Raw genomic sequence first — 20,900 nt, forward strand, 5'->3', positions numbered from 1 at the left:
AGATGTGGATTTGATCCCTGGGTCAGGAAGATCCCCTGGAGGAGGGCATGACAACCCACTGCAGTGTTATTGCCTGGAGAATCCCATGGACAGAGGAGCCTGGGGCTACAGTCCATGGGTCACAAAGAGTAGGACATGACTGAGGGACTGAGCACTTTCTAAATCAAGCCATCATATAGGCCTAATTAAAAGGCAATTCCAAATATAAGGCAGCACCATATTTTGCCAAGGAGAAGAAAAAAAATTCTGCCCATTTGGACAGAGATGTTGAAGAAACAATCAAGGGTCACCTTATAATATTTATACATATTTGCTATTGTTTAGTCACTAAATCATCTCAGACTCTTTTGCAACCCCATGGACTGTTGCCTGCCAGTCTCCTCTGTCCATGGGATTCTCCAGGCAAGAATATTGTCCATTTCTTTCTCCAGGGTCAAATGTATTTCTTACTATGGGACACAGTGAAAAAAACATTTGAAAAACACTGAGGTAGAATTATGGAAACTCAGAGGGGTAATAAAATCAGAGGAAAAGCAAAAGCCCAGGATTCTCAACTCAACTCGATGTCCTGTGTTTATTACTCAGAACGAGTGATGAGTGTTCTCCAAATGTGCTCATGGGGGTGGAGAGGTAGGAAGGAGAGAGAGGAAACTGACGGACAGTTCCTGGGGATTAAGAGATTCAAGGAGAACAAAGGCTTCTGAAATCAAGGGTGAGCTTGGTCACAAGCACGGAAGTTCAGGGCACGGTCAGCAGGGGAAGAAACTCACCTCAGCCCAATGAGAAAACAGAAGCAATTAGAACACCCACCTGCTTCCCTGCTGCCTGCCGATCTGAACTGCCTGCATCCTCTGCCCCGTGTTGTCTAGGTAAGGTCCATGCCTCTGTGCACTCCAACCTATCCCTCTTTGGCTAGTGAGGTCTTGCTAAAGTATGTCTACTGTTGCTTCCTAGGGTGGCCAAATCTAGCAGATAAAAATACAGGCCACCTATTACATCTGATTCTCAGATAAATTTTTTAAGGCAAATATGCCCCATGCAATATTTGGGACATATCTATACCAAGTTATGTTTGTCTGAAATTTAAATGTAACTGTATTTTATCTGGCAACCCTACTTAATACTCCATCCACTGAAAAGATGGTACTTAATTTCTCTTCCACTGTGCGTGGACTGTACTTAGTGACTCACCAGAGACAGATCAGAGAAAATGTAAGTGATGACGCGCCAGCCCTAAACCAGATCAAAAAAGCACTGTGGCCTCGGTCTCTCTTGCTGTCTTGGATCCCTGGCTCTGGGTGAGGGGAGGACACCCATGCGGCCCTGTGCAGAGGCCCATGTGGCACAGAGCTGAGGCCTCCCGCCCACTGCCACATGTGTGAACTTGGAAAGGGGCTTCCCTGGCCCCAGTCAAGCCTTTAGCTGATTGTGGAGACCAGGAGTCAGAACCATCCTGCAAAGCTGCTCCTGAGTTCCTGACCCACTGATGCTGTTCGACAGCTGGTACTTTAAGCTACTGTTCTGAGATAACCTGTTACACAGCAATAGGAACGGCCTACTAATGGATCTCACACCAATAAACATCCCTTGTCGGACACCACTGTCTCCTTTTTCTGGATTATCCCCAGAGGTGTATAGTCATGCTAGAATCTCTCCTTTTTCAAAAACTCTTGATCTCACATTTTTTATTCTTCTGTACACTGAAATTCCTACTAACGGTTCTATAGTCACTATTTCTGATTCCCTTTTCCCTCTTTTTTCCTGAGCTATTCAAATAGGCATTTCAGCTCTGAAAAAGCTCATCAACTAAGAATCACCCCTCTTATTTAACCCAAAATCCAACCTACAGTCGTCATCTAACTTGAAACACTATTCATTTGATAAATATCTATTAAGTAGCTACTATGTAACAGGCATTGGACTAGATGATTGATATATAGCAGTAAGCAAAACAGGCCAGAAAAGGGGAAAAAAAAACCCCTCTCCTCTCCTTCCTTATGGAGTTTACATTCTGGTGTGTGTGTGGGGGGTGGGGGGAATGGGACAAACAATGTTAGTAAAGCATTATGCGTATTTCTGGTAAAATGACATGATGTCTGGGATAAAATAGTTCAAAATAAAAGGCCAATGGAAAGGAGCAAAGAGGAAAATAGATGCGCTTGCGTCACTGTCATTAATCATTTTTTCAATTTTTAAAAAATTGCTTTTGTTTTTGGTTGCACTGAGTCCTTGTTGGTATGAGCCAGCTTTCTCTAGCTGTGGCAAGCAGGGGCTGCTCTTGTTGCAGTGAGCGGGTTTCTCATTGTGGTGACTCCTCTTGTTGCAGAGCCCAGGCTCCAGCTGCGGTACGGGGGCTCTGTAATGGTGGTGTGTGGGCTTAATTGCTCTGCGGCACGTGGAACCTTCCTGAGCCAGGGCTCAGACCCGTGTCTCCGTGTCCCCTGCACTGGCAGGTGGATTCCTATCCACTGTACCACCAGGGGAGTCTATGTTGTTAACTATTGAAGCTGGACAGTGAATAGGTACACGGAAGCTCCTTACGCTGTCCTTGGCTTTGGTTTGGATTTGAAATTTTCCGTAAGGAGAAAGGGGCAACAGAGGATGAGATGGTTGGATGGCATCACTGACTCAATGGACATGAGTTTGAGCAAGGTCAAGGAGATAGTGAAGGAGAGGGAAGCCTGATGTGCTGCAGTCCGTGGGGTTGCAGAGTCGGACATGACTGAGCAACTGAACAACCCTAGGATGGTCCTGATGGTAAAACCCAGGCTCCCAGCTTCCGGCTGGGCCTCTCCCATTGGCTCGTGGACGCCCTGCCGGCACCTTCCAGGTGGAAGCCCAGGAGAAGCGCGGTCATGTTCTCAGGCTTGCAAGGAAGCGATCAGAAATCATGGAGCACAAAACTCATGTGACACTTTAAAAACACAAGGTACTTCCACGGTAACGTGGGGTTTATAGCAGGTGCTCCAGGAACAGCCACCCTGAAGGGGGGGGCTGTTTCAAGGGGTCCCTAGGGGAACAGTAGGGCCCTGAGGACACGTTCTGCAGCTTTCTATCTACTCGGCAAGTTGTATTCAACGTCCCTCACAGCTCCAGCTCAGGCCTCCATCTGCCCTTTCAGGAATCCCCCAGAACAAATGCTGAGGGCCACCTCAGCCTGGGAACACCTTGGTATTAAGGAACACGCTGAGTTCAGAGGGTGTGTGTGCAGCGTAGGGGCAGGACGGTGCCGACAGCACTTCACGGAGCCCTGCAGAGCCTCACGCTGTGCCAGGCGCTCGCGGACGTGCGGGCCCCATGCGCTCCTCACCGCAAGCAAGGATCGGGCCCACCTTCAGGAGGAAACAAGACCCAGAGAGGTTAAACAGCCAGGGGATGCCCAGCTGGGAGCAACAGGGCTGGGACTGCCCTCTGGGTCACAGGCCAGCCCCGGTGCCCCCGTCTCAGGCATCCTGGACGGGCCCGCACAATCGCCCTGGACCTGCTGAGGCTCCAGACTTAGACGAGCCCTCACTTCGCAGGCAAGCGAGGCCCCTTGGCCAGAAGCAGCGTTGCTTCTGGAAACTCCTCAAAAGGTGTACTGGCTCCCCAAACCACAGGGAAGACCCCAAAAAAAGAAAAGGGGCGGGGGGCGGGAAGGCCAGGTATAGGTGCGGAAGAGCCTGACCCCAGGACATGGGTCTGGAAATAGGTTCCTCAACCCCAGGGAAACACGCCGGCCGGCAGCATCCTTCTTTACCTTCTTCTCAAACAGTGTGGGAGACACAAGTCACAGCAAGCTGGAGCCCCAAGAACAGACCAGGGGACGGGCCAAGAAAGGAACAGTGGGGTCCCGCTGGTACCACAACACAAGTCGTGCTGGCTGCACAGGTAATAGGAGGCTCTTTCTGGTGACGTGTCTGTGTATACACACACACACATACATGCACACACACACTGCCCAGGTAGCAAGAGTCTCTTTCTGGGGATGTGTCTGTGTACACGCACGTGCACACACACACATACACACACAACCACCCCACCCCCCCACACACAGACACATACACTCTCTCTTCTTTTCTTTTCTGAAAACATCTTCTCCCTCTCAGATCACAGAGGGCCCGCCAGGTAACAAGAGTCTCTTTCTGGTGATGTGTCTGTGTACACACACACACCCCACCCCACCACACACACACACACACACACACACACACACACACACTCTCTGTCTCACTCTCTTCTATTTTTTCTGGAAATATCCTTTCCCTCTCAGACCACAGAGGGCCCTCCAGACAACAAGAGTCTCTTTCTGGTGACGTGTCTGTACATACACACACACATGCACACACACTTTGTCTCTCTCTCCTTTTTTTTCCTGGAAACATCCTCTCCCTCTCAGATCACAGACGTCACAGCCTGACCCGTGCTGTTCCCAGTCTGCAGGGCAGCAGAGACACATGGCGAGGGCAGGGCTGCAGGAAGACAGGAGGGGAGACCGAGGAGACGGAAGCAAGGTCCCAACAGCAGGGAGACAAGAAAGGAGGCCGGCTTGAGTGCGGAGGCCTGGATCCCGGGGGCCTGAGGCGGTCACTCTCCAGCCTGGCTGTGTTCATTAACGCCTTTGCCTTTCTGCTTGTGACATCTCAACTTAGATTCTATCATTTACAACCCCAAGAGTCACTATCTCAGAGACTCTTCACACATTCGCATACAAAGAAACCAAAGTAATTTTTCAAATTAACTCAAGGAATGGGTCTCTCTCCAAGAAGCTGTTCAAATGAAAGCATTTATTTTTATAAACGTTGTCTCCAGTCAGTATATCTCAAACTGCACTAAAGACACTGGGGAAAAAAAAAATCTGTATTTAATCCTGTGCCAAGTTAAAAGAATATCCAGTAGCTTCCACTTTCTGTTTTAGATGGCTATTACCATTTAATTTACATTCTTTTGGTATAAAAATATGCTTTAAAAAATCCCAGACCAACACATAAACACACTTACCGGCACATTCTTAAAAACACAAATGTGACCGAAGCCCATAGTTGGGCGAGACGGGAGTGGCCTCTTGGGGCAGGGGCGGGGGCCGAGCTGAGTCGTGAATGGCAGCGGGCAGGGCAGATGGTCCCAGAAGACCCCGGGCCCTGGTCTGCAGCCCAGGACCCTCTCGCCTCATGGGCACATCTCACAGTATTCGAAGACACCCACCTCTCGAATGGGATTAAAACCAGGGGAAGGAACAATGTTCTTGGGGAGCCACATGGCACAGAAGTGCCCCGGGGCGCTACGTGGCCAGCGGGCCCAGCCCCAGAGTCTGACCACAGGCCTGGGGACCACAGCCCAGTCTGGACTTCTCTCTGCAGATGCGAGGGTTCCCCGCGATTTGAGGGCTGCCTGACCCCAGCCGTGGCTAACACGCCCGAATCAACGACGATCCAGTGGGGGAGAGGCACTGAGCTCCTCGGGGTCATGTGTGGGGCTGGCTCTGGACTCAGTGGAACGGCCGCCCCCGCCTGGGCCGGGACCTGAGATGTCCTGCTGAGCGGCGCACGGCCTTCCTCTCCTGCCGGTGCAGTTTCTCAGCCTCCTGCTGCTGCTTCTGCTGCTCCGACTGAGAGAGAAGAGTAAATGAGGGGAGAGAAACAGAAAGGACATGCCAACACCCCTCTCTGGGAGCCATCGGAATGCCAACGGCCCAACCACCACCCTTAGCCCTGTTCCGGCAGGGACAGCAGGACCAATGCCAACCGCCACGGTCACTGTGAGACCCGAAGCCCTAAATCCCCTGGGCCGGACAGCGATCTGGATGCACCGGACTGAACCACACAGCCTGAGGCTGGTTCCTCAGCCCACACGCCACACAGTCCCCCGGGAGAGCCACCCTGAAGAAGACGCGATGGCTTTCCAAATGCCCACTACTTCTCTTGCGGAACTGTCCTTCACTGACAAGCCAGAGCCATTCATCAGTTTACTCACATTGTCTTAAAGACAAAAGAAGTCCTTCTGTGTCCCAAAACTGTGTAATAACCAACCCACGATTAATCATCCAGTCCCCCAGAGCTGGTTCCAAAGAGAATCAAACTGCCCTGAAAGGCAGAGAGCTACCACTAAACGCTGATAAAGGCTCAGCAGACATGTCAGTCAATCCCAAGTTCATGGCCGGAAGGGGCAAATGGGTTCTGGGATGGCTGCTTTGAAGGCGCCATTCTCAACACTCAGGTGAGAGAACCAGACCTCCGAACAGTGTCACTAGTTTCACAGAAGAGAGCTACATCAGTGCAGAATCTGCGCTGAAGGGAAGAGAAGCTTCGGAGTTCTAAGAATACAGCTCCATTCCACCGAGTCTAGTTTGGAGAATACAAACCCCTAACTGTGAAGCTCAAAAAAAAAATCTTAGCTGGTGGAACTGACAGAAGGTCCAACTTTGACAGCAGTGGTGGGGCAACCACTTTCAAAGTTGCAAAATGCTGCCTTAGAGACACCTGCATGGCCTGCCGGCCTGTGATCTGCCAGCTCCAGGCACCTGGGGGTTCTCATTCATATGTCCGCCTTGAAGAACAAGTCTCTGTGTTCACTTACTGCCGGGATTATTCTACTTCTGTAAAGTGAAAGAGCTGGGAGGTGAAGGAATCATGAGAAAAGAACACGATTTGTGAGACCAAAAACTGCTGACTCTTTCCTATCTGAAGAAACCCTTGGACTGAGATTCTGGAGAATCGAGCTCTTTTCCCGACTATGTACCGTTTTTCAAAGCCTTCTCAAAGGGACCCTGCCCAAGTGTGTCCCCTGCAGGTCCCTCTCCCGGCCCCACCCAGCCCAGGGCGCAGTCATTCCTGCCTCAGGCTGGCCCTGACCTCTCACTACGACAGGGTGAGGAACCCCTGTCAGCCCCCTTCAGTTTGCCTCCTCCTGCAACTTTTTAAAAATAGAAACGGTATGCCAATCTTCTGCTAACTAGACCTTTTCAACCGCTTTCCACGGTTCTTAGGACTGGGGTTAAAATTTAACCTCAGACAGGGCCCTGACTGACAGCTCTACGTGCCTTTCCAGCTACGTGGGAGGCCACAGTTGGCGGACCCGTGACGGCTGTGTTTCACACACCTAGGCTCACTCCCACCCTCCAGAGAGGCTGGAGGCTGGAGCCCCGCCAGCCCCTCGGGGCTCTGCCTGCCCCTCACCCAGCCGTCCCTCACTCCTCTGGCTGGGCTGGGCCCAACACTCCCAGCCCTGGGCCTCTGCATCCCACATTACAATGAGGTGACTGTACGTGATCTCCCTCCATCCACGGGACTGTGGCACCCACAGCCAGGTCTGTCTGTTCTGTGTGTCCCTAGCACGTGGCAGAGAGCAGGCTGAGGCTCCTTTGTGAACGAAGAACTCAGAAAGCCAAGGGAAACTGCACGCTCCCTAGCAGACCAGATGATGGTGTGTCAGCAAGCCCCTGAACACTGCTTATTTAATATTCTGTTTCTTCACATTAAGAAAAGTGAAGTTGTTCAGTTGTGTCTGACTCTGCGACCCCATGGACTGTAGTCTGCCAGGCTCCTCCATCCATGGGATTCTCCAGGCAAGAATAACGGAGTGGGTTGCCAATTCCTTCTCCAGGGGATTTTCCTGACCCAGGGATCAAACCTGGGTCTCCTGCACTGCAGGCAGACACTTTACCTTCTGAGACAACAGGGAAGCTCTCATATTAAGAAGCATTCGTTTAAAAATGCCTCTGGTCCAAGTAACTTTGGGAAATGAGGTACTAAATAAAGATAAACAGGAAGTGCTGGCGCTTTTTATGTCAGGAGCTGCTCTGCATCTTTGATAATACAGACCTCTGTAGTGGATTTCCCTTGGGGGCGTGGTGGCAAAGCCAGCTTCCAGGAGCCCCCCGTCTGTCTCCTGGAGCACACCCTACGAGGCCCTGCCCGTGGAATCCCCACAAAGGCAGGTGTCTACACATGAGCTCAGAGGTAGCAGCGATCCCTGCAGAAAAACCTCTGTCCAGAAACAAGTGTGTGCTCAGTCGTGCCTGACTCTTTTGTGACCCCATGGGTGGCAGCCTGCCAGACTTCTCTGTCCATGGAATTCTCCAGGCAAGAATACTGGAGCAGGTTGCCATTCCCTACTCCAGGGGATCTTCCTGACCCAGGAATCAAACCTGGGTCTCTTGCATCCCCTGCATTGGCAGACTTTACCACTTTACCACTGTGCCACCTGGGAAGCCCCTGTCCAGAAAAAAAACTCTCCTTATCCCCAATCTAGAGAAGAGCTGTATTTGCAAGCTGCTGCCACTGTGTGACCGATTCGTTATGAGTGAAGAGCCAACCAGCTGACTCTCCTTCCTGTTCCTGTCCTGACTCCTTCCCCACATCCATGGCAGTCCTATCTCGGGACGGGGGAGACTTAAATGCAAAGCCCACCCCTGCACCAGTACCAGGCTGGCCCAGAGCCCCTGAGGGAATGAACTACAGGGTATTTAAAAGTAGAATCTGGGACCTAATCCTAGTTTTGCCACTAAGCAATTTTAAATAATATTAAAGCATAGGTTTTTCTCCTTCAATTTGATTAACATTTTAGAAAGTATATATGAAAATACTAGGAAAACTTGAAATTTTACCTGAATATATCACACACCTAGTATAAAAGGATTTGTATTAAAAAAAAAAACCCACAAATAAATAATTCCATAAAAATTCTTAAATAAAACTAAGATTTAATAGTTGAAATTCTATTAGTCAAAGGATGAAACAGGCATGAGCCAAATGCCAACTGATGCATTTCCCAAACTAGTTTCAAAGCCTCTGCTAGACTCAACCGCCAGGCTGTTTTAAGTATTTTCACTTAACTGTTTCGTTTTTGTGTTGCAGTTTAGTCACTAAGCTGTGCCCAACTCTTTGTGACCCCATGGACCGTCTGTCCCACCAGGATTGTCTGTTTAAGGAGTTTCCCAGCCAAGAATACTGGAGTGGGTTGCCAATTCCTCCTCCAGGGGATCTTCCAGGCCAAGGGAGCGAACCCATGTCTCCTGCGTTGCAGGCAGATTCTCTGCCGCTGAGTCATCAGGGTAGCACGTTTTTGGGGGGAGGGGGGAATCAGAGCCATCTTATTTTCAGTTTACCACAAATCATAAACTGATACTGAACTCAGTACCTTCCAACTGGGGAAATGTGGGGAAGGAGTGTGCTCGCATCCTCCCAGCTCACCCCGTGCGGCACAGGGAGCCCTGGGCCGGGCAGCTGGAAGCCTGTGAGGTCTTCCCACAGGAGGCCTGCGCCTGCCGCCCCCTCAGCATCGTGAACTTCAGAGGAAATTAGGAAACGTTCGAGGGCACACAGAGAATCTCTAAGAAACTAGGCACAATGAGTTAGTTTGAACACACAGCCAGTTTTGGCTTATTTAAATGAAAAATGTAAGATGGAAGTTTGCTGTAAATGGAGACAGATTAAACTGAAAAGCTTCTTACACACAGAATAAAAAAGTTCTAATGGGGGGAGTGGGGAGAGGGGGAATTGGGAAAAGGTGATCAAAAGTACAAACTTCAGTCACGAGATAAAGGAGTATTAGGGGTGTGATGTACAGTGTGAAGACTACAGTCAAAACTGCTGTATTACACACAGGAAAGCTGTTCAGAGGGTAAATCCTTAGAGTTCTTATCACAAAGAAAAAACAATATTTTTTTTTTCTGCTCTTTTTTTAAAATTGTATCTATATAAGATAATGAACAGTAACTAAGTAAAAAATATCCTTATCACTTGGCAGGCCTTCTGACGACATCAGAAAGAACTGTCAACAACCAGAGATGAATGAGCGGAGGTTGTGAACACATTTTTCTGAAGGAAATGTATGAATGGCCAATAGGCACATGAAAAAAAATGCTCTACCATTGTTAGTCATCAGGAAAATGTCAATCAAAACCACAGTGAGATACCACTTCACACCCACAAGGATGACTACAATAAAGACCGACAGTAACAAGTACTGGCAAGGATGAGGAAAAAAACAGAACCCTCACAGACTGCTGGTGGGAATAGGGAATGGTGCCATCACTTTGGAAAACAGTCTAGTCGTTCCTCAAAATGTTAAAAAAACAAACAACCCTAATGTCTACCATCAGATTAAGGCAAATTGTGGTATGGGCTTCCCAGGTAGTTCAGTGGTAAAGAATCCACTGGCCAATGAAGGAGACATGGATTTGATCCCTGGGTCCAGAAGATCCCCTGGAGAAGGAAATGACAACCCACTCCAGTATTCTTGCCTGGAGAATCCCATGGACAGAGGAACCTGGTGGACTACAGTCTATAATATCACAAAAGAGTGGGATTCAACTTAGCAACTAAACAACAAGCTGTGGTATATCCACAGAATGAAATATTACTCAGTCATGAAAACGAATAAAGCTCTTATACACGCTGCAACAAGGATTAGCCTTTAAAAACACGCTAAGGTGAAAGAGGCCGGTCACAAAAGAAAACACGTTGTGTGCTTCTATATATATACACAATGTACAGAACAGGCAAACCCATAGGCTGGGACATGAGAGGGTGGCGTTTCCTTTTGGAGTGACGAGGATGGTCCAGATTTAGATGGTGATAATGAGCACAGCATTTGGTGACTACTAAAAACCCTGAACTGTGTATTTTTAAAAGGGTGGATTTTAGATACTTGTATTATATCTCAATTTAAGAAAAGGATCAGAAGTGAAGTCTTTGTCATTCTTTCCCTCTTTGTGACAATACATATTAAGTGAGAGTGACTAAATAAGAAAAAAATTTTTTTGAAAAATAAAACTATGGAGCTTCTTCACTCATCAGTTCATAGCAAATATTTAAAGCAGCTTATTCTTCCTTCATTGTATGCCAGGTGTCATCAAAGGTGGCTTAGAAATGACTGTTGTTAAGTCGGTTTAGAATGGGACCTACTGTGGATAGAGTAATGTGCCTCCTTAAACTATCTACCCCGGGCAAGCTGATTGCACTGTCATGAATGCATTAGAAATCACCAGTTCTTGATCATCTTCAAGTCCATGTGAGCCTGAGCTATTCTTTCACAGCTGTGGATAGTCAGGACTTCCGTTTTACAAGGTCCCACCTCAGTGACCCAGCGACCCCGAAACTATGCTGCGGCTCTTCACCAACAGTACCGAGTCTGGGTCACTGGGGGCCTGCCTCCCTCGGGACACCAGACACACGCCTGGCTCTGCCAAGGCTCTGCCACGCAATGTGCTCACAACCCAGGAGGGGCTCCGGCTGCAGGGAAAAAATGCCCGAACAGCACACGTTCCCTCAACAGGGGGAGGCTTGGAAGGCAGCTCTGAGGTCAGACACACACAACACTGCTGGAAGCCTCGTCTTCCTTCTGTGAATTAAAAAAGAACACGAGAAAGCAACTCACCTTCTTTAATGTAAATGTCAGTTGTTTGCTGCCAACCGTTGTGTCGGATACACTCAATGTTCCGTTTTTCGCTTCAAGTTTCAACCGGTCTTCAAGGGTTTTACTGCAGGAAATTTAAGAGAATGACACATTAATTAGGGTTATGTTTTGATTTCCCATTAGAAACAAGCTTTAATTAGAATCGATTACATGAAGAATGACCTTTTACACGTGTGGTACAGACAGAAAATGGCATTTGTTTAACATAATCAATGGACAGAATTGCAGACACTCAAACCATCATTACCCAGACTCAGCAAATATGCAGTAGAAACAATGGCTGTCCTGAACACCCACTAATTAAGTGTTTTAAGTAGTGGTTCCACATATTTCAATGCTTGCTATTTCTGTTACTAAATCACATTTCTGAAGCCAAAATGCAAAGGAGCCATATTTCTGAAGCATGTAATTTACGGTAACGGTCAGAGGCACTTAAGCTGCTAAAGCATTTTATATTAAATCCAGGCACTAGTTAGGTATGTGAGCATCTCAGCAACTCATTCACCTTCTGCACAGTAGTGAACACAAACAAAGCCTTCCAGGTCAAGCCACAGAGAAGTGCTGAGAACTCTAACTTTTCCTTCACTCGGTCTTAGCTTGTCGACCACACTCATTACCCACAGCACAAGCAACTTGATACATGAGATCGTCTGATGACATGGAGATAACAAAAGCAATCACACTGGGGATAAGTTCTGACTTAGCCTGATTCAGGGCTACCTCTCCTTTCAACTTCTTGACTTACTTTCTGACACAATTAACCCCCAATTCAAATTTCATTTCTTGTCATGTTTCTAAAGTCTCTTTCTTGTCATGGTTTGCTGTGCCTGGCAACTCACTGCATCTGTAACAGTCAAGATGTTGATTCTGAATTTGAATTTAGTACCAGTTATATAACACTTCATTACATGTTCTTATAATAATGCTTTATTATAAAAGCAGATCAGTGTTAACTTGCTTTAGAGAGAAAAAACAGAACTAAGCCTAAAGACAAATATTTTTAGTAAGTTTAAATGTTAGCTCTAGCCCTTCTGCATGTGTGAGTGCTCATTCATGTCCAACTCTTTGCGACCCCATGGACTGGAGCCTGCCAGGTTCCTCTGTCCATGGGATTCTCCAGGTTAAGAATTCTGGAGTGGTTATGATTCATGTTGATGTATGGCAGAAACCAACACAATACTGTAAAGCAATTATTTTTCAATTAAAAAGAAAGAAAAATATTGGAGTAGGTTGCCATTTCCTCCTCCAGGGAATTTTCCTGACCCAGGGGTTGAACCTGCATCTCTTCTGGCAGGTGGATTTGGGAAGCCCTCTAGAAAAGGTTAAAGCAATACCCTCACATCACTGAGATGTAACTGGGAGAGGAGAGAGGAAGGAACCAAAAAGAATAAGGTTGTCTCTTCTATTCAGTTCCTTCCTCAAAAAAAAAAAAAAAAGTAAAAACACTTCCCTTTCCAATATTCCTTGCACCAACTTAAAACTGAATGCACCCTTTTTCAATTTAAAAGCTTGCCTGAATTTTAAAGAGAGTGGTGGTGGTGGTACATTGTATGAAATGGTCTCTTTCCTGAAATACGATCTTTGGGACTAATTAACGAGAACACAGCTCCAAGAGACAAAGTGATGCTCCTTTGAAATTCTGAAAGCCAGTGTTTGATGTTCACAGCTTTGAAAGCTCTACCTCTAGTTTACGACTACTAGTTAGTACTAAATAACACCTTCCTTATATAATTTGAGACATAAGTGGTTAGCATAAAAGTGGCAACTCTTTTCTAAGCAATAATGCTATTAAGAAGCACTTTTAAAGTACTTTTCATCTTCAAAGTTCTTAACAGACTAACTAATTAATCCTTTCAACATCCCTGAGACATACAGATGGCAAAAAGGGAGGTAAGATATTCTATGACTTGCCCCAGGCCACAGAAGGATTCAAGTCTAAAACCAGGATTCCAATTTAAGAATTTCTGGTTTCCAGGCATGTGTCAGACTATGCTTGATTTATAAATTTTGTTCAGGAAATGTGTCCATTAAGAATTCTAAATGACAAGCTTCCACATGACAAACTGAGTGAAATGAACGTTTGATTTCGCCTTTTCTTTTTTTAAAACCAGAATTCAAAAGTAAAGTGTAAACCGACTCCAGCATACGTGTGACTCATGTCAGCCTCAGCAAATGCCTTTGGTCGTTCATCTCATTTTTGTTCTTTTTTTTCAGAGCTATAAACGCTGAGATTTTGAAGGCAACAGGAATTCTGAATAACCATGGAGCCACTGAGACAAGGTGGTACACAGAGAACACTAATTTGGGAAGAAAAAGACTTTTCAAGTAAATTGTGGGAAATTACTACTCTTCTCAGGATGACCTAGCTCCTCCATGACAGGGCAGAGCAGCTCTGGTCTCCTCTCCGGGTACCTGGCCGTGCGCTTGTAGAGACTTGTTCTGTCTCGGCTCCCTGGAGAGACCGAGCTTTGGAAGGAGCCGTGGCAAAGGATCAGACGCGGGGGCCAAGGGCAGAGGCTTCTGCAGTAAAGTAGGTCCCACTCTCCTCCCTTCAAAGTCGGCCTGCGGAATGCGGCTACGAACCAGCAGTCCCTGAGCCTGCTGCCCACGTGTGAATTCAGTCAGAGACGATGGGAGACATGGCCAGACCCCTGCAGACTGTCTACTGTGAACAAAGAAGAAATTGCAGGAGCCCCGGTGCTTGTCCTTCTCACACTCGCCCAGGACGGCTGGCCCTCCCAGTCCCGCTCCACCCCTGTCCAGGCGTTAAGTCGGCGGGCCTCTGGCTACTTTGTAATTGATGGTCAAGTTAAGAATTTCAGGAGAAAAAAAAAAAAGCTTTTTTTCATGAGATGACTGCAGGGACTGCTAAGATACAACATGGGCTATAGAAGGTGGAAAGTGAGAGAAGTACTCAGCACAGGATGGAGCGGACACAAGGTCAAGAACCTACATGATCAGTACGGCTGTATTAGAAGAAAGAGGAGTGGGCATAAACTCCAGGGGGAAATACTAAGGTATTTATTAGATGCTCCAGGAGAGCTGAATGATTTACTTCTTTGAGGCTCTAAAGCACACATGCGCTGATATTTAATTAAAAATAATGCTCCTTCTTGGAGTTAAAATCATTTTGTGAGGAAACGGAGGGAGAGAGTGGAAGACATCCATAAAGGCACAGAGAAGAGGTAAACTGACGGAAAATAAAGGAATCACCCCTTCCTAGTCTACATTAATGGGGATAGGAAGAGAGTAATGAATCCACAGATAAATGGTGAATTTTAAGTACTTTGTTTTAAACATGTAACTTTGTAACACATAAAGGTTACTGAAACTGAGTGCTTCCAGTTTGCACACATTGCTTCAAAGCTTCTACTGCAGCAGATGTAAGTTCAGGTAACCACCACGTGTAGCTCAACCTTCTGCTCAGTTAAAATCTGAGAAGGTTCCACTGCTGTTGCCAGTGTGGGGGAGACAGGCACATGAGGCCTTTCTGGAGGACGACCTGGCCACAATGATCACACACACCTATTCTGACCCAGCAAGCTCCATCGTCAGGTAATATGGTCTTCAGAAATTCTTGCACGTGGTACATATTTATAACAGTGAAAATGGAGGAGAAAACCAAGAAACAACCTAAACACTCAAAATTAGGTATTATGGCCCATCCACCTTATGAAATACTTATGCAGCCATAAGGCAAACCTCCATGCACTTACAAAGAAAACATTTCAAAACTTGTTTTTCAATGAAGATTAGTGCTATCCACAACTGTACAAGTGAGTGTGCATACCTGGGAGTGACCAGGAGGTCACTTAGGACCTCAGGGTGGGAGTGTCAGGGGAGAGAAGACTGTTACCGTTCATCCTACGTTTGTATTTCAGCGATAGCATATGCTTGTGATAATAAAGACACATACACAGCGATGATAACATGCTTGTGTATCAGTGGAGTACTGATTACTGGAGTAATAAAAGGTTCTCTTTTAAAAAAAGAGGAAGTTTGAAACGGAACTTCTTTCAGAATTAGACTTTTAGTTCTTATCCACTATCAGTGAGAAGGAAATTAGCTGGTGAGGAAAAGCTGGCCACAGTTGTTTAATTCAAAGAGGATAAGGTTGCAGACATGATAAGCAGCTCACCACGAGATACCAAAGTACCTGATGAAGATGAGTTCCTTGAAGGCAGAAAATCTCTACGCAGAGAGTTGGACATAATTTAGTGACTGAACAACAACTACAACGACCACAGCGTAGGTGCTTTAAAGAATGTTTTCATGAATTGAGCTGAAAGGGCCTCCCGACATGTAGCATTTATCACCTAAGAAGAGGAGCTATCCTCTGCTACTGAAATCTGGAAAGCTATCTTAAGGACTCTTTCTCACGGGTTTACCTACAGACATCCCCAGCACGTACATCAGGTGTCCCAGACCGAGGCTACCCTGGTAACTGAAGGGGGTCACGTGCCCCGATTCCCAACAGAGGCCAGCGTGAACATCCTCTCTTTCTACCTAGAAAGAGAGTCACTTCCACCCATCCTGACTTCTCTCCTTGGTTTCTGAAGATGGACCTCTCTTTAACTGGTGGCTCTTGGCCCCATTTGCTCCTGACTGCTCACCCGGTACAACCCACCAATTCAGTCCAGTCATTTCGTCACTCTGCCCTTTCCATGGTTAATTCCTCTCTGCATACTAATAAGACACCTCTCAAGCCTAAAAACCCTCTCCTGACAAGCTATTGGCCTTGGTTCCTTCCTTTCACTGCCAGTATCTTGAAGGAACCATCTATGCTAATTGTTCACAATGTTCTTTTTTCTCCCATTCCTTTCTTGATCTTGACACTCTTCCCATGGCCATGCCTCCATGTTAGGGCCCCCCCCCCCCCCCTGCACCCGGCATCAGTACCACGCCCTTCTCTGTGACATTCTCTCCAAGCATGGCTCTTTCCAGTTCCTCCCACCTTTTGGGCAACTCCTTAGTACTGTTTACTGCCCACCTTCTCCTTCACCAGCCCTCTAAATCAGACCTCTCAGCCCCGGGCTAGCAATATATTCCTGACACCTCTAAAACCGTATGTATTACTTTGCACGCACTTGTATGCTTTTAGAGAAGTGCATGGTTTCCACCATAGACTTAAGAAAAACATTTGTTGTTCCTAAGGGCTTTATTCTGAGCCCTCGTTTCCCTGTACACACTTCTGCAAATTCTTTTTATGCCAGGGTCTCAACCCCACAGGGAGGCTGGTAGCTCTTAAACCAGTGTCTCCGGCCTAGCTCCTACATTACCATTTGTCAGCCGAACATGACCAGGAGGACACATGGGTCTTGGGGACTCAATGTGCTGAACACCCAGCTCAATACGTTGAGTCTTAAATTTGTTTTTCATTCTGAATCCTTTATCTCAGTGGCAACACTTTTCATTTTAACATTGCCCCAACTCCTTTGGTATTAAATTAGTAATCAAACGGTGTTGCAGTGTGTGTCTTATTCTTAGACACGCTCAGGAATAATCTGGTTCCACGTCTGTCCGCTCCTCTCCACCCCATGTCAGGCTTTCATCACTTGCCCCTGGGACTGCTTTCTTACGATTGGCTAGCTGATCTCATGGGCCCAGTTTCTCCCTGCATTTTATCTCTAAAACTGCAGTATTTCACTAGCAGTTTCTGGAAAATAGGGCTTTGTTACGCCTATGCTTTTATTTTCTTCAACAAACATGTACTGCTTTTACTGTTAAATATTTACATAATTGGGAGGAGGGACTGAACAGATCTGATCATGATAATCTTAGCCCCGGTCTCCCCTGGCTCACCGGTATCTCAGCCAGGGCCAGGGCCAGGGCCAGGGCCTCACGAGCCTGCCTCCCCGGCTCCCGGGCTGTGCTCCGGGCTGTGCTCCCTGCCGTGTGCTCTGTGCTCTCACCCCACGACCACAGCTCCTCCCTCGCCTCCACAGCCGTCCTGTTCATACGGCCCCTTCGGCCAAGAAAGCCAGCTTTCCCACCCTGCTCTCTGTGTTCACCCTTTTTCTTTCAAAAGACCAGTTTCAATACGACCTCTAATTAAGACTTCAGTGGCCCTCTAAAAATCCACCCCCTTTCTTCCTCGCACACATTCCCAGGGCCTCCAGACAGCTCACAGAGCCCCGGTGAGAACGGTGGTGCTTCCGGCATGTGAGCCGGGCCCTTCCTTCCCACCCCCGGGGCCCAGGACGGCACTCTGCTCACCCGAGGCACCAGACGACTGTCTGACTGATGGATGAGTGGGTGGAGAGGTTGACAGGGGGATGAATAAACTCAGAAGGAAAGCACCAGCACACTGGAAGGCACCTAAGAATGTGCTGACAGACATATGTATTTATCTGAAGCTCTTGTTACCAGGCTAGGCAACGGAGAGAACTCGCTCTGGTTTTAAAAACTGAAATGGTTTTAAAGCTGAGCAAGTCCAAGTGAACTTTCAAACATAATCCATTTGACTCCAATGCTGCATTTTGCTGATTGCCTTGTGGTAACTCCAAGAATAAACATAAGGAGTCACTTTAGCTCTCTGAAGGATAATGGTGCAATGCTTCATTAAATAATATTAGAACATTACAAGTTCAGGATTTGCCAAAATAATCCAGTCAAGACTAGAATTCAACAAGCAGTGTGTGCCCAAACGCCAGCAAACTGCGGGCTATTCCTACCAAAGGGTGGTTACTTTAAGCAACAGGACTTTTAAGCCTGTGTAAGGATTATCGCTCATACAGCTCCTCTTCTCAAAACAACTAACTTATTGACGCTTAACTTAGTAAGAACGTGTAACTGCAGTGTATTAGCTTGGCTATCATTATTCATTAAATACTAAATGTACATCCCTTTTATTTTCTACATGAATATCCTACCAAAGCTCACAGGCAAAACAAGAATGCCAGACAGTTTGGTCATGTCTCCCACCCTCAAATCGCAGCTTCCTGTTACCATGGTTACACTGAAAAAGACTGCTCCCAGACTGTCCTGGTCAGTGGTTTTCGGGTAAATGAGTTCTTTTTCAGCACATCTTGGAAGAGTAACTTCCAGGGCTGCCTGACAAGGAATCAGTGCATAGAAGATCCACACCCTCACAAGGATTTATCAAGTGCCTACTCCGGTCAAGATACAGATTCAGGAGCTTGAGGTAAAGTAAATAACCCAAGACAAAAACAGCAGATCATCTAACAAAGAAATTCACTCCATAGAAACAGAATACTGAAAACAAGCAGTCTTCCCTCTGCTTCTGACTAGGACTCCAGGTAAAAATCTACGAATGACAGCTACATAAAAAGTGGAGTTGCACACACTGCTGGTGGAGACAAAAGTGAAGCAGTCTTTCTGGAAAAAAGTTTGGCAGTTTCTCAGGTTAGACATGACATTACCACGTGACCAGCAGTTCCACTCCCAGGTACGCAGCCAGGAGAAATGAGAGCACATGTCCACGCAAACACACATACAAATGTTCACAGCAGCACTGACAAGTGGACACACCACGCATACCCATCAACTGATCTACGGATAAATAAAATGCGGCATTACCGACAACCTGGAATAAAACTGAATGGACTACCGACACATGCAACAACATGGATGAACATTAAAAACATCATTCCAAGTAAAAGCAGTGGGACAAAAAGCCACACATATGATTACATCCACATGAAACGTCACAACAGACAAACCTGTAGAGCTAGAGAACAGATCAGTGTTTGCCTGGAGGTAAGATGAGGTGGAGTAAATGGGAGTGAATATTGACGGACGGGGTAAGGAATTCTGCTTGTGGGGCTGTGATGAAAATGTTCTAAAACTGACTCTGGTGGTGGCTGCCCAACTCTGTGACTCTACCAAAAACCAATGAACTATATACTTTAAGTATGTGACTGTCTGTTATGTAAATTATATTTAAAGAAACTTGTTAACCAAAAAAAAGTGAGGTTGGTAGGTTAAGAAAATCTCTTCATGAGATATTAAACCTATCATTAGATTGTTTGTCTACCAACCTATCTTCTGTTAGGCAGAGCCAGAATTTCTAGATGATCCTGTATCTAAGTTGAAGGATTCCCTCAACATTTTGTGTCTCAGACATTTGCTAGAAACTGGCAAAATAAAGATGAACAGGCATCTCTCCATTCCAGAAATAATTCAGTCTATCTATCATTGTCCTCCCCACCTTTCCCCTCTTCTTCTGTCTGAAAAAGCACAATTTTCAAACCAGGAAGCTGGGGGTTAGAAAAGTACAGGGCAGAGAACTGGTACAGCCCCCATTTGACGCCTCGCCTGCCTTGCTTGGCTCCCCCTGCCCTCTTCCCTTGGCCCTCCAGACCTTTAGGCTCTTCTTACAAGACTGTCTACTCTATCACATCCAGATCCTGTATATCAACACGTGGCCAAGAAATTCTCAAAGCAGAGAATTTCATGTGACTCTCATGTGACTTACAAACCCTGGGGGCTTAAGTACCTAACTCCTTACTTAGACACCTGACAACTGAGACTGTTCAAATAATATCATTTCTTTTAAAGGAAAACTTTTATTTATTTTTACTGTGGTAAAATATTTAACCATAAAACTTACCATTTTAACCACTCTTCAGTGAACATTCACACTGTTGTGCAACCATTATCACTATCCATTTCTACAACTTTCTCATCATTCCAAATGGAAACACCGTAGCTCATTAAGTGGTGTCTCCCCAGCCTCCAACCCTGGCAACCACCATTCCACTTTCTGTCCCTGTGTACTCTCCTATTCCAGAATGCCACTCTTTCTGATCTCTTTGTTTTCCTATATAAAGCTAAAAAAAATTCGTGGCAAATTTTCCAAGTGACTTTTTACTCAGATAAACTACGATGAGAGTAAACATAACTGAAATATTTTAAAAATAACTTTTTGTGAAAGAAGCTGTTACCTCTTTAATTGCCACCATCATTTTTAAGAGTGTGGGTTTTGTGGAATCAAAGTGCTCTAATGTACGTATTTACCAATACTCTTGGGGTCACACCCTGCATCTTACTCTATGTAAACTATGCCTCAAAAGGTTGTTCAGAATCACCACAGTAAGGACCAGTGTTATGTCCCCTCTGGCCTCGAGCTGCTACCGTCACATGAACTACAAAGATCAATATGACCCCTTGAGGGCATAGGGCCAGCCAGGAAGAGCAAGGCTGGACATCGAGCAAGCCAGCACCAGGGGCACCATTACTCACTTCATCAGCTTCTGTTTTGTGGCTGAATCTTTGAAGCTTCTGAATTCCTCGCCAGCTTTGATCTCATAGAACTGTGGCTTGAGGACCGTCTGCTGATCCTCCCGGAGCTGTTCCTGCCTCTTCACTTTTTCCTCCTGTTGGAGAAGTCGGCGCTGTTTCCTGACCTCTGCGACCCAGTCTTTTTCATCATCTGAACTCTCAGAACTTTCTGCATCACTTGGTTTTCCTTCTGGTTCTTCCTCCTCTTCCTGAAAATAAAAATAGTAAGAAGCAGCTCCTTTCCCTCTGCCAAAAATACC

At 46.4% G+C, this 20,900-nt stretch overlaps 1 protein-coding gene across 1 annotated transcript in view; it reads right to left on the reverse strand.

The window, feature by feature from the left end:
- Positions 1 to 4,746: 4,746 nt before the first annotated feature.
- NOL10 (nucleolar protein 10) overlaps positions 4,747 to 20,900 on the reverse strand; it is an 85,658-nt gene continuing 69,504 nt past the window's right edge. Inside the window, exons 19-21 of the mRNA XM_043917069.1 lie at positions 20,602 to 20,849; positions 11,359 to 11,461; positions 4,747 to 5,587 (exon numbers count right to left, since the gene is read on the reverse strand). Of these exons, the coding sequence (XP_043773004.1) occupies positions 5,468 to 5,587; positions 11,359 to 11,461; positions 20,602 to 20,849 (471 nt within the window). The 3' untranslated portion in view covers positions 4,747 to 5,467. The remainder of the gene's footprint in view (positions 5,588 to 11,358; positions 11,462 to 20,601; positions 20,850 to 20,900) is intronic.

This window comes from Cervus elaphus, chromosome 11 (genome assembly GCF_910594005.1).
Source record: "Cervus elaphus chromosome 11, mCerEla1.1, whole genome shotgun sequence".
Taxonomy (NCBI): Eukaryota; Metazoa; Chordata; class Mammalia; order Artiodactyla; family Cervidae; genus Cervus; species Cervus elaphus.